The following is a 13,645-nucleotide window of genomic DNA, read 5'->3' as shown; positions in this document are numbered from 1 at the left end:
TCAACACACCATGGTCCCCGAGAAACGGGAAAAAAAATGTGCATTTCCAAAAGAGGTTGAGAAGGTGTTGTAGTTGGCTGTCTGCTGGTGATGGAGAGGTTGGGATTTGTTTATGGGAGGGTGTGCTTGTCTTGGGCTGGTGATTAACTGATTCAATGGATTATTATAATAATAATTATGGTATTTGTTAAGAGCTTACTACGTGCCTGGTATCATACTAAGTGCTGGGGTGGAAACAAGCAACTTGGGTTGGACACAGTCATTGGAAAAAAACAAAATCCACAAAAGCAATACTGCCTCCTCCTGCTGGAGGTCGTCTCTATTGAGGCCATCTGGAAGGAAGAAAATTCATCTCAAAGTGGGGAGAAAGGAACATACAACCCCTGCAGACCCAGAGGTCATGTCTCCAAGGGCATGTCATCATGGAATATATGACTGTGCAATTATCCTTGTGTTGCAGTTTGTCCTTGAGGGGAGTCTCAATCGATGGTATTAAGCACTTATGTGCAGGGCACTGTACTAAGCACTTGGGAGAGTACTATACAACAGAATTAGCAGACATATGGGCAGGGTCTCCATTTCCCTATCCTCTCCCACTCCCATCAGTTTCCTTCTCCTCCTTTTCCTCCTCCACCCCCATCACTTTCCTTCTCATCCTCCTCCATTGTTGATGAAATCAATCCATCAGTGATATTTATCGAGCATTTACTATGTTCAGAACACTGTACCGAGCATTTGGGAGAGTACACTGCAGTTGAGTTGGTAGATGCGATCACTGCCCCCCAGGAACTCTCAAATTAATTGGGGACTAGATTCTGGGGAAAATTTTATGTTTCCCACCCTGGAGCCAACCACATTCCTTAGGGGGTTCTTTAAAATCTGTGCTCTCCCCTCTGTCTTCCCATCGGCTCTGGAGACACAGTATTTCAACAGCAGGGGATCAGGTCCTACGACTCCCTGGCCCATGAACTTTTCACCTAAGCCACACCACTTCTGTGCTGCTTATGTCACTAGTTCAGTCTGATAAACAAATATTTGCCTTTCCATCAGCATCCAACCTCCCAATGGAGACCTGAAAGTCTTGGGCAGATTCCAGAATTCCTCTGCTTGGGAAGATTTTTAATTTTGGTGGCCCCGTTTTCGATCACTGACTCAACCGTCGGGCATTTGACTCGGCTCTCCGCTTCCTAACCCTGGCCGTGACCGCCTAATTAATGTTGGAGCGAGGGCTTCAGTCACATCTGGCCGATGGGGCGGGAGACGCATCTAAATGGATTTGCTTTCAAGGAAGGAGAACTGATAGAAAAGGTTTCTATGTTTTCTGCTACCCTGTAAGCCACTAAACCAATACGCTTCCGGTGGTTTGCCGGTGGAAATCTTAGCATTCAGCGGCAGGGGCCCTAGTTCTCTAATTTCTCACACTGACATCTGCAACCCCACCCTGGATGTGCACACCTGTATATGCTCCTCTGGGGACCCCAGCAGAGCGTGACCCAGGGTTATGATGGCAGCAAGGGGGTGAGCCAGTCTGTTTTTCCTCTCCCCCCTTATGGGCTGAGGAGAGTTCTCTGTAACAAGGCCCGGGGGCCAACACCGCCCCTGCCCCCGATCAGATTTGCGCTGCTAGTGGAAGTCGTAGTTTCTGTGGCCGGTCCATGGACCGGATCCCCAGCCTCAATCAGCCTATTTTTTAGAAGGCAGAACCTGTTGTCCTCTGTGTGCAGAGTGTTGAGCCGGGGGCCAGCTGTGTGCAAAGCCCTATCCTGAGGAATTACTGTGAGTAGAGGGCTGCACTTGATGCTTACTGTGTGCAGAGTGCTGAGATGGGTACTTTCTGCATGCAGAGGGCTATAAGGGGTATTTCCTGCTTGCAGAGTGCTCTACTGGGTGCCTACTCTGTACAGAGCACTATTTGTACTCTCCAGAGTGCTTAGTACAGAGCTTGTGCACAGTAAGTATTCAATTGGGTGACACAGTCCCTGCCATGTGGAGCTTATAACCCATTATAGAAGAGATAGTCAATATGAAGCCTACCATCCCACCCCTCACTCCAACATTCAAAATCAAATATTACCCCCAGTGTCTGGAGGACTGATCATTTAGGTGTCTCGATGTTTTTTTTGAGAGCTGGGAGCCCATAGGTCCTCATTAGGAAGAGAGGAGTCCCCCGCCACGAGACCAGAAAACAGCCCTCAGAGCCACATCCTTCAAGAACTGGGGCTTAAACCCCCCCAATTCCCTGCTTCTCTTTGTCCCTCAGAGCCCCGCCCCCCAGTCCACGAGAAGGGTAGGCTCACACTGTGCTTCCTGCCAACAGTGTTGAGGCGCTGTTGTTTACAATATAATAAAAGTTAATGGAAAGGAGCAAAATACAATTTGGTTACTCCAGAAATGTTCCTGAACCAGTAAAATAAATTGAAATGAACTGCCATTTCTGAGAAGCCTGATAGAGGCGGCTTCAATCACATCAGAGACCCCTGTGCCCCTGGAAGCGAAAATGTTCTATTAAATGGCTCGGAAAGTTGGAGGTGAGGCCCGGGGGGCAGTAGGTGAGGGAATTCGATGCCGCACCTGTTAGAACACACTCCGAGTCCAGTTGGCCCAGACCTTATGGAGTTGCTAGGGACTTTTCAGAGCTACGATCCCAGGTGCGGTGTGAGTTTAATATTGCCGTATCCAGTACGAAATAACCACCTCAGCCGAGTTGGTGTGCGTGCGTGCGCCCACGCGTGCATGTGCGTGCCTGCGGTCACCTGGGTCCATGTATACAATACCTCCCACCCCCATCATCACCAAAAGTGGTAGTATTTGTCGAGCGCCTACTCGGTATACATAGTACTCCGTGTCAGGCGCTTGGGAAGCCCCCGATGAAGAATGGACTCGTTCACTGCCCACAACATCTAGCGTGTGTAGAGCTGGGCACTGAATCTTGGGAGGGAGCCCCAGAGACCACAGACCCAGCCTTGCCTTCTAGGGGCTTCCAGTCTCACAGCTTGCAACTCAGAAGGAACTTTTCAGAAGCTCCCCTTTAGACTGTAATCTTGCTCTGTGCAGGAAGCGTGTCTACCGAGCAGCTCGTCAGGTTCGGAAGCTTCTTCATTTTATCGTGTCCGAGTAGCCAAGGAACCAAACCGCCCGTATCTGATTCCGGCTGCCTCGGTCGGAGCCCGTGTCCTTGGAGGTTGGCTGCAAACCTTCTCGTCGGCCTACCTCCAACGAGTTGGCATCAGGCTGTGACCTGAGGACGTGGTGAGCCGTGAGCAGGGAACTGGCAACTCAGGGTCTCTTCCCTCATGTGGACCCTGCTTTTCTATCCACTCTATCCTTCCACTGCAGTCCAGCTCACACCTTTCAGAGCTCCCAAGCTCACCAACTCACTGAACCTCGCTCTCAGGTCTCCCTCTCCGCTCACATGATCCCCCTGCACGGAGCCTCCTCTCTGACTCCTCCATCTCTTTTCCGTCGTCAAAGCCTCCTAAGCCACCTCTTTCTCCAGAGGTGGGGAGGCATTTGCTGAGCGGCCATTTGGAGCAGTGCAGCAAATGTATCAAGCTCTTGAGAAAGTGCAGCAGATATAAGGCCCACGTCCCCAGCCCACAAGGATCTTCCATTCTACTGGGAGTGACGGGGCACTGGGGCAGGGCCTTCCCCCTCCTCTCCATCCCAGCGTTCTCTTCAGTGGCACCTGACCACACTCACAACAAGCTCTTGCTGCCGTGGGTGTCGCTGCGGGTCTTGGATCCAGCACTACTGCAGAATTTCAGGACAATGCCCAGAAGACGCATGTCCGTCTGAGGAGGAGAGGCCGAAGAAGGGAAGGAGGAAGGGTTTAGCGCCCGCAAGCCATCCTACAAGCCACCGGCCGGCCACCCTCGTGAGCAAACACGTATGTTAAGGGGGTTCCCATCTTCATCCGTCTCCACACCAAGCCACCTGCCAGACTGTTATTGCTGTTCGGCCCCTAGACTCCCAGACCTCAGGGCTCACTTTCCTTAAAAGACCTCCTCTTCCAGGAAGCCCTCCCCAAGTAGACCTCAATACCTGCAGCACGTTGACCTTAATCAGAATCGTGGCCTGTTTCCCTTGAACCCTTTGCCATGTCTCCTAAATGCCTTTTCTTCCCTGGGGTGACAGAGGCTCTCAGCTTGTTCTCACAAGGAACAGCTTCTCTGTGGCCATGGAGCTTAGAGGACAGAGCACGGGTCTGGAAGCCCGCAGTATGGCTTCGGACAAGTCACTTCTCTGAACCTCGGGTTCCTTATCTCTAATTTGGGGATAAAGTATCTGTTCTCCCTATCAGACTGTGAGCCCCATGGCAAGTGGGGACTATGTCTAGCCCAACACTTAGCACAGTACTTGGCACAAAGTAAGAGCTTAGAAAATACCACCATTAGAAGTATTCCACAGACTTACGATGTGTTCGGTGCAGACTTTTTTATGGCATTTGTTAAGTGCTTAATATGTGCCAGGCACTGTGCTAAGCACCGAGATAGATACAAACTAATCAGTTTGGACACATGGAGCTCACGGTCTTACTCCCCATTTTACAGATAAGATAACTGAGGCACAGAGAAGGTAAGTGACTCGTCCACAGCAGACAAGCACCAGAGCCGGGCTTTGGACCCAAGTCGTTCCGATTCCCAGGCCCATTCTCTATCCGCTAAGCCACGTTCCTTCTCAGCCCACTTCCCAGATTGGGGCCCTGTGTTGATTTTTGCCACGTGTTGAGTAAGGACTGGGCAGTTGGGGTAGAAGGGAATGGAAGTCTGCTCGTGTCTCTGGGAGGGGGTGAGTCCTGTGTCATCTAGGTCTGATTAATAGTGACCATTTAACCGTTATCAAATGCCAATTACCCCTCCAGGTCTTCCCATGCAAGTCCTCAGTTCCCTCTGAGAGGGATTACAGTCCATCCAGGCAGGAAAAGAAGAAGCAGAGTGAACTGTCCTCAGCATTCCAGACGTGGATTTGACTGCAGGCCAAGACAAACGCTCAGGCTGCTTCTCTCCACAGGCGTTGGATGGGCCGCTAATTAAACCTCCTGGACTTCCAGGCTAACCAGTTTGCTTAGCTGGTGCATTGTTCCACAGTGGCCCAGTTTCGGCCTGGTTCTGACTTAACGTTGGTCGGTTCCCTGGAAGGCTCCCCTCTCTTTCTTCCTCCTCCCTCCCTCTCTCCCTTCTTCCTAGGACCCTCTAGACTGGAAGCTCATTATTAATATTAATAATAATAATAATGATAATAGTGAAACTTTTTTATCGCTCTCCCCATTCCTCTTTCCTACCTTCCCCCCTCTTCTCCTCCCTCCTCTCTCCTTTCTTCCTCCTTCCCCTCTCCCTTCTCCCTAGGAGCCTCTAGACTGTAAGCTCATTATTATCATATTATTGATAATAATAATAATGGTACTTGTTCATCCTTCTCCCCATTCCTCCTTCCTCTCCACTCCCCCTTCTCCTCCCTCCTCTCTCTCGTCTCCCTAGGATCCTCTAGATTGTAAGCTTGGTATTATTAATAATAATTCTCATTTCTAATTAATAATAGTCAACCAATGATGTATTTGTTATTCATTAACAGTATTAATGATCATGTTGCAGTTAATGATAATTAATAGTACTATTGATAATAATACTAAGTATATGTTAATCACTTACAATGTGCCAAGCACTGTTCTAAGCACTGGGGTTAATACAAGTAAATCAACTTGAACACAGTCCCTGTCCCACATGGGGCTCACAGTCTTAATCCCCATTTTACAGATGAGGTAACTGAGGCCCAGGGAAGTTAAGTGACTTATCCAAGTTCACACAGCAGACACGTGGCAGCACCCGGATTAGGGTCTGCCCACTCTTGTGTTGTACTCTCCCAAGAATTTAGCACAGTGCTCTGCACATAGTAAGTACTCAGTAAATACCACTGAATGAGTGAATTGAAACCCACTTTTTTGAACTCACCCAATTCATCCGGGGAATCGAAACCCACTTGGCAACCCAAGTTGTGGTTAAAGTGAAGCGTTGCGAGCCGGTACAGTAACTCATTCCCATTACTAGGTGGCTTTCCAGTGCATTCGTTCATTCAATCGTATTTATTGAGCGCTCACTATGTGCAGAGCACTGTACTAAGCGCTTGGAATATACAATTCATCGACAGAGTTCGGTTTGAGCCGCATAGACGGCGATGCACGAAGCTCCGTCAATACACTAAAAATGCGGATTTACATTAAGTGTTTACTGTGAGCCAAGCAACTGTCTTTCCTCAGAGGGTTTAACGCGTTCAGGGAGGAAACTCAGGCCTGGCAAGAGCCTGTGGGGAAGGAAGGGCACAGGAAGGAATCAGAAAACAACATATGAGCGGGCACACTAGGGGTCCGAGCAGCTCAAAGGAAAGAGAAAGAGGACCAGTCTGCTCTGTCCTTTCTGTGGGGCTGCCAGGGGTATGGAGAGGGTCGCCCTCCGTCTCAGACAGTGTCCAGAAGGACAGTTCCAATCGGCTGATCATTTTAGTAAAAGGGAGAGCCCCTCACCTCCTCTGGCTTGGGGACATTGAGTAGGCCAGCCTGGTCTTCACAGTCAGAGAAAAGGCAGTAGGTGGCTAAGGGTGATTCCCCTGATTCATTAGCCATAAAGCCTGGGAAGCTCAGGCAGACACGCTGGGTAATTCCGGTGAGGCCGTCTTCCGTCCCCGACTCCCACCCCCAGCCCGCCTGCAGGGCCGCAGGGCCCCACTTCCTGTGTTACCAAGAAGAGAGTGGCTGCGTCGCCCTTTCCTCCTGGTGCGGCGAGGTAAGGGCGAGGAGGGCAGGCAGGAGTCAGGGGTCAGCTCTCTTCCTGATTCCCTGAGACACGCATGTCCGTTGGGAGAAGGGGCTGGGGGTCACGGAGGTAAGCCTCGCTTGATCTCTGATTAGCTCCTACTCTGTCCCCCAGAACCGGGCTTCCCGGATGAGGCCTGATTGGGAAACCCCCCTCCCTCCGTAGTCCCCGGAGCCCAGCCCGGTCAACCGATGGATATGAAAGTGTCCCATCCTCAGGCGACAGCGGGACTTGGCCACGTGTTTTTCTCAAGAGCTGAGAAACTGAGGCGGATCCAAGCTCTGACAGGCTTTAAGCCATTGTGGAGCAAAGAATATGTCATTTCTTTAATTCTGAGTTTATTAAACCGAGAGTGCTGGGAGCGGCTTGTGCTGCTGAAGGGGCCCAAATTCTTGCCTGACATAGATGTGTCTATTTCTAAGCTGTCAGAGGCCCACTTTGTTGTTTCCTGATATTTTTCTTTTGTTTCTTTGAAAACTGATTGGTAGGGATTCTGATGGCCAGGTGGAAGTCAAGTGAAGCAGGGAGATGAACGATTTTCCTTCTGGATCCCCCCCACCTCCTCTCAGGAGCGGAGCCCCACTGCTCCAGAAACAATATTAATTAGATTTTGTTTGAAAATAATGGTGATTAATAATAATAATAATTGCTGTATTTAAGCGATTTCTAAGTGTCGGGCATTCTAATAAGCACCGAGGTAGAGAAGGTAATCAGGGCCCACGTGGGGCTCACAGTAGGGAGGGAGGGAGAACAGGTATTGAATCCCCATTCTGCTGTTGAGGGAACTGAAGCACAGAGAAGTTAAGTGACCTGCCGAAGGTCGCACAGCGGACGTGTGGTGGAGTGGGGGATTAGAGCCCAGAACCTCTGACTGCCAGGCCCACGGTCTTTCCACGAAGCCACACTACTTCACCAGTGGCAGAGGTTTTCTCTGTGAGGTGCGTCCTAAGAAATCCGAAACACTGATGGGATCGTTTATGCAGTGTTCTCCTTGCGTAGGATGACCGTGCATAATACAGTTCCAAAAATGGTTTGGGGTTTCATTTTCTAAATGATCCCTTTAGCAGCTAAGATGTTTTATAGCCCATTACTCCAAAGTCTCCAGCATTCAGAAATTCAGCCCACACAATGCTCAATTAATTTGTTAACGGGGGCACCTTGGCCGGCTCCAGGTTTGATGGTCCCAGCTCCCGGTATCCAGAGCATTCAGAGTTGTGTTACTCTTACATGCGCAAGGGAGACAGACTGCAGGCTTGGGGCCCCGCTTTCAGATTTTGTTTATCCACATGGTTCACCCACCCATTGAGAAGCAGCTTGGCTCAGTGGAAAGAGCACGGGCTTTGGAGTCAGAGGTCATGGGTTTGAATCCCGGCTCGGCCACTTGTCAGCTGTGTGACTGTGAGCAAGTCACTTACCTTCTCTGTGCCTCAGTTACCTCATCTGTAAAATGGGGATTAAGACTGTGAGCCCCACGTGGGGCAACCTGATTCCCCTATGTCTACCCCAGCGCTTAGAACAGTGCTCTGCACATAGTAAGCGCTTAACAAATACCAACATTATTATTATTAACTCGGGGCAACCCCATCACTCCAGTAGTTTATAGCAAACATCGAGGAGGCCCGGCCCCTTTTCCATAGTCCACCTTAGCGAGACTTTAGTAAATGTGCCCTACGGAGAGGGAGAAAGAGTTCAGAGGTGATCTAGAGCCTCGTCAGTTAACTCTGCCCAACGACACCTCAGTGTCTCCTCTCAAGCCTCACAGGCCCTCTGACTCCAGTCAGCAGGAATCCGTGTGAGCTCTTCCCTACATTGGGCCCAACCGAGACGGAGTCAGAGGCCCTGTTTCAGTCGAGCTCCAAAAAGCCCCCTGATCCTGACACCCCTTCGAGGTGATTATCACCCCTGTGTAGGCGGGGATCCGTGGCCGCCCGCGTAGGCTCAGATCCCGCAGCCGGATGGGACCCGGCGCTGACCTAGCCGTCTCCAATTGCAGTCACTGACCAAGACGTCCCCGGGGTGATGGCGCTGACGCTGTTTGAAGACTACATCTACTGGACGGAAGGGAAGACCAGATCTCTCTGCCGGGCGCACAAGACCTCCGGAGCAGACCGGCTGTCCCTGATCCCCTCCTGGCATGCCATCGCTGACATCCAGGTGTATCATTCCCACCGACAACCTGACGGTAATAGCCCTCTCTCCCTCGCTCCCAGTCACGGCGGGCCCCGGAGACTTGCATTTGTAAGCAAAGATCACCCCCTCTTCCATTATTTAGAGTTTCTCTCGAGCCGAGTCAGTTCAGCAGATGCCAAGTGAGATTATTAGGGAATATTTGTACGGACTTAATGATGGTGAATAGAAGCACTGAATTGTTAAAACCACATTATGCTTCCGAGATAATGAAATCAGCCCAGGAGAAGAGAACCATCTACTTCCCTGGAAGCAGGCAACGTCTCCCCGCAGACGCCCCGGGGATGGTCGGGGTCATCTCCGACCGAGGACGGGGACCAGTGGCTCCAGGGGGTGGGGGAAGGGAGCCGTGATGACCATCAGGGCCCCTGCCAGTCGGGCGACTCTGTCAACCACTGGCCGGTCTCGCCATGACCCGAGCCCCGTCAGACCCGAGACCGCACCGCTGCAGCCAGCGAAGACATTCCCCAGCCTCCGCACCTGGGATGAAGTCAGGGAGTGAACAAGTACTTCCCAGCCTCTTTACCTGGGGCAACGTCTGCGAGGGTGGCTTGTCCTCAGGAGGGGCCGCTGTTTACGCAAGGTGCGGTGACCAGAGAGGGTGGGGATTTCAGGGGGACTGAACAGTCCAGAGAGCCACCATTTTGGGCCTTTTCAGCCCTGACTAAACACTCTCAAATATGTTCATAGGTAGGGGGAAGAGTGGGAGGAAGGTGGAGTGTCTGGCTAACACTGCTGCGGGGGCCATTGCCTCTGCCAGCCCTGTGGAGTGGATGCCGATTTCTCTGGGACTTTGAGATCTCTGGGGCCTGGTCTGGGGGTATCCCTAGCCTTCTGGACGCGTCCCAAGGGTAGGGACCCGTAAGATGAACGTGATGGGCGCGCCGAGCCGAGACACCCGGCTTCTCTTCAAATCCAGGCCAGGTGCGGGCCGCCGGGGCTTGGAAGTGTCCGGTCCCTGATGTCTGTCTCCCCGCGCGCCGGGGCTTGTCCTCCCCTCAGTCTCCAAGCACGTCTGTGCGGTGGACAATGGCGGATGCAGCCACCTGTGCCTCCTGGCTCCGGGACGGACCCACACCTGCGCGTGCCCCACCAACTTCTACCTAGCGGCTGACCTCAGGACCTGCCTGTCCAACTGCACCTCCAGCCAGGTGAAGCCCCAGGCAGCGGGAGGCCCAGACGGGTATCCAACTCCAAGAAAGGTCTCGGAGGATTCCCGGGCCAGAGACCCTGCTGGAGAATGGGCGTGGGGAGGCTTGATGCCCTGCTTCGACCAGGATGATGGGACGGAGGCTTCGCCCCGTGCTGTGGCCCCAAGGAGCCGTGAGAATGTGAACGGGGAGCAGAGAGACACCGGACTATTCCGGCTGCATGCGTGATTGGGGCTGAGGAGTGTTGGTGGGGGCAAGGACGTGGGGGCTGACCTGGGAAGGCTTCCCGTGGGTGATGGGGATTTCCAGCCAGTGGGGTCTGTTGGCCAAGAGGAAGGTGTAGGAGGGCCCTGCAGGTGGGGGAGTGGGCCTGACCTGCAGCTGGAGGTGACAGCGTGGGACCATCTTGGAACAGGTTCCGCCCCTCTGCCCTCGTGCCGCAGTATTCCCAATAGTTCCCTTGAGCCTGCCGGCCCCGCTTTGAGCAGAATCTGCCCCCCACAGGCTCACGAGAGCCGGCGGATGGGAGTTGGATCCTGGTTCAGGCCCGGCCTCTCTCTGCGTGTGGCTGTGGGCAAAGGGCCTGACTACCCTCTGCCTTAGTTTGCCCCACCCATGGAATGGGGAGAATGACCTCTTCTCCTGGGGTTACTGAAGAGGACCAGTAAAATGAAACCACCCCAAGTAGTATTTCTTTACCTTTAACTTTTATTTTTTTTAATGGTACTTGCTAAGCACTTATGTGCCAAACACTCTTCTAAGCACTGGGGTAGATTCAAGTTAATCAGGTTGGGCACAGTGCCTGTCGCACATGGGGCTCATTCTCAAAGTAGGAGGAAGTAGGATTTAAACCCCATTCTATGGATGGGGTAACTGAGGCACAGAGAAGTTAAGTGACGAGCTCAAGGTCACACAGCACACCCGTGGCAGAGTCGGGATCAGAACCCAGGTCCTCTGACTCCCAGGCGCGTGCCAATTCCACTAGGTTACACTACTTCCCACTTGTTAGATCCCATGGGCATTCTAAATAATAATAATTATGGTATTTGTTAAGCACTTATTATGTGCCAAGCACTGTTCTAAGTGTTGGGGTGGATACGCTAAACATAACTACTGTATGTGTGTGTATACAGCCAAGCCCATAAACACACATTTACTGAGCACTTACTGTACGTGAATACTGTTTGGGCATATACTGTGTGTGATCACGGTCCCGGTGATGTGTGTCTAACCCTGTACTGGATACAGTACAGATATGGGAAGCAGCGTGGCTCAGCGGAAAGAGCCCGGGCTTGGGAGTCAGAGGTCATGGGTTCGAATCGCGGCTCTGCCATTTGTCAGCTGTGTGACTGTGGGCGAGTCACTTAACTTCTCTGTGCCTCCGTTACCTCAACTGTAAAATGGGGATGAAGACTGTGAGCCTCACGTGGGACAAGCCTGATTACCCTGCTTTAATAATAATAATAATGTTGGTATTTGTTAAGCGCTTACTATGTGCCGAGCACTGTTCTAAGCGCTGGGGTAGACATAGGGGAATCAGGTTGTCCCACGTGGGGCTCACAGTCTTAATCCCCATTTTACAGATGAGGGAACTGAGGCACGGAGAAGTTAAGTGACTTGCCCACAGTCACACAGCCGACAAGTGGCAGAGCTGGGATTCGAACTCATGAGCCCTGACTCCAAAGCCCGTGCTCTTTCCACTGAGCCACGCTGCTTCTCCTGAGCCACGCTGCTTCTCCTGAGCCACGCTGCTTCTCCTAACAAATACCAACATTGTTATACCTCCTGAGTTCAGAGCACTGTACTAGGTCCTCAGGAGAGAGCAATAAAATCGAATGCTGTCCTTCAGATTGAGAGATTGTAGCCCGTCCGTATCTTCCAGGCAGTCACACGTTTCTGTCTTTCTGTCTGTCTTTGAACCGTCCGGATATTCAGACTTCCAGAATCTGTTTCAGCCTGCAGGGTGCTTTCCCCCAGGTTACAGAGAAAGTCTTTCTAGCCCACCCTTCTCCAACGCCCCCTGCACTCCCCCAAAGGGCTCATTAGCAAGTTTCCAAGCCACTGCCTCCCCCCGTCTTGCCCCCTGCTTGAGACACAGAGGGGCCCGCTGCAGCGGTGGCTTTGTGTTTGAGCAAAGATGGATTTCTTTTAGTAATCATTTTACAGCCCTCGCTTCTCGTAGGCGATAAGAACGTAATCCTTAATTTATTTTATGAAGATATTAGTCCCAGGGAACATTTACTGGGAAGGAGACTTTACACTTATATTTAGTGTTAATCTTCTTTAAGTTCCAGAATTTAAGGATGAAAAATGAATGGCGGTCCAGAAATAGAAAGAGATCCTCCTTCTGAGAGTAATGAAAAGATTCTGATTAACATAAAGAACACAGCACGATAAATATCTTACAGCCTTGCTTTCTCTTTGTGCAAGTGTTTTTTGCTCCTTTTATTGAAAATGAAACGGATAACCCATCATTACGCTAAATTAAGCTGCCCGTACCTAGAGACTGTAACGCCGGGTCTCTCGTCCATCAGGAAAGAATGAAATTTTCCATTGTTTCCCAAAGTCTCCTTTCTCTACTCCTTGCAGTTCCCAAAAAGTACTCGCAGTGCCGGGACACCTTTCCCGATGGGCATTCTCTGAGGAAAAACAATCCAGGATTCCCAGGACTGAGGTCTTGGGCTTAGTACAGTGCTCTGCAGACAGTAAGCTCTCAATAAAGACAGTTGATGGATTGGCCTTCGTCCTTATTTCCTGGCCCAAGGAGCAGGTTTGGAAATTACTGGGAATGAAGCCTAGGCAGGCCTTTAGGGTTTGACTCCCGTCCAGGCCAAAGTTGGCAGTGGCAACCGACTTCTCCTTTGGGAGGTCTGAAAGAATGAACCAGTCCATCAAACAGTGGTATTTATTGATCATTTACTGTGTGTAGAGCAGTCAATCGTCTATTGATTGAGCACTTACTGTGTGCAGAGCACTATATACTGAATGCTTGGGAGACTACGATGTAGCAATATAACAGGCACATTCCCTGCCCACACCAAGCTTACAATCTAGAGGGGGGAGCACCTGGGATAGTACAGTATAAGTCACTGCCCTGTTCCATCCTCGAGAAGCCTGGGAGACAGAATCCCGTAACATGCTGCCATAATGATGTTCTTTTTCTTGCATCCGCGTTCTGCCATTGTCTTGACTGCGAACTCCATGAGGGCAGGGAGCGTGTGTCTCATTTGCGTGGTGCTCTTAGGAGCACTTAGTTCAGTTCTGGGTGCTCAGGAGGCTCTCAGTCCATCCCATTGTTGGCAGCGACGAGGATGGCCACCTCCCGTCTTCCAGGGCCCTTCCGTGATCTCCCTTTGCCTTGCAGTTCCGTTGCAAGACGGACAAATGCATCCCGTTTTGGTGGAAATGCGACACGGTGGACGACTGCGGAGATGGGTCGGATGAGCCGGCGGACTGTCGTGAGTACGGTTGGCTCTGTTCTTTTGTCAGAGACGGGACTCT

The 13,645-nt window shown here is 51.4% G+C and overlaps 1 protein-coding gene across 1 annotated transcript in view; it reads left to right on the top strand.

Moving 5' to 3' along the window:
* Positions 1–13,645, top strand: part of LRP1B (LDL receptor related protein 1B) — a 389,846-nt gene that overhangs the window by 298,029 nt on the left and 78,172 nt on the right. Inside the window, 3 exon segments of the mRNA XM_029072223.2 lie at positions 8,800–8,988; positions 9,996–10,144; positions 13,509–13,602. Of these exon segments, the coding sequence (XP_028928056.2) occupies positions 8,800–8,988; positions 9,996–10,144; positions 13,509–13,602 (432 nt within the window).

The sequence above is a fragment of the Ornithorhynchus anatinus genome, chromosome 9 (genome assembly GCF_004115215.2).
Source record: "Ornithorhynchus anatinus isolate Pmale09 chromosome 9, mOrnAna1.pri.v4, whole genome shotgun sequence".
In the NCBI taxonomy this organism is placed as follows: domain Eukaryota; kingdom Metazoa; phylum Chordata; class Mammalia; order Monotremata; family Ornithorhynchidae; genus Ornithorhynchus; species Ornithorhynchus anatinus.
The sequence above is the reverse complement of the archived record's forward strand: the minus strand, read 5'-3'. Positions and strand labels throughout refer to the sequence as shown.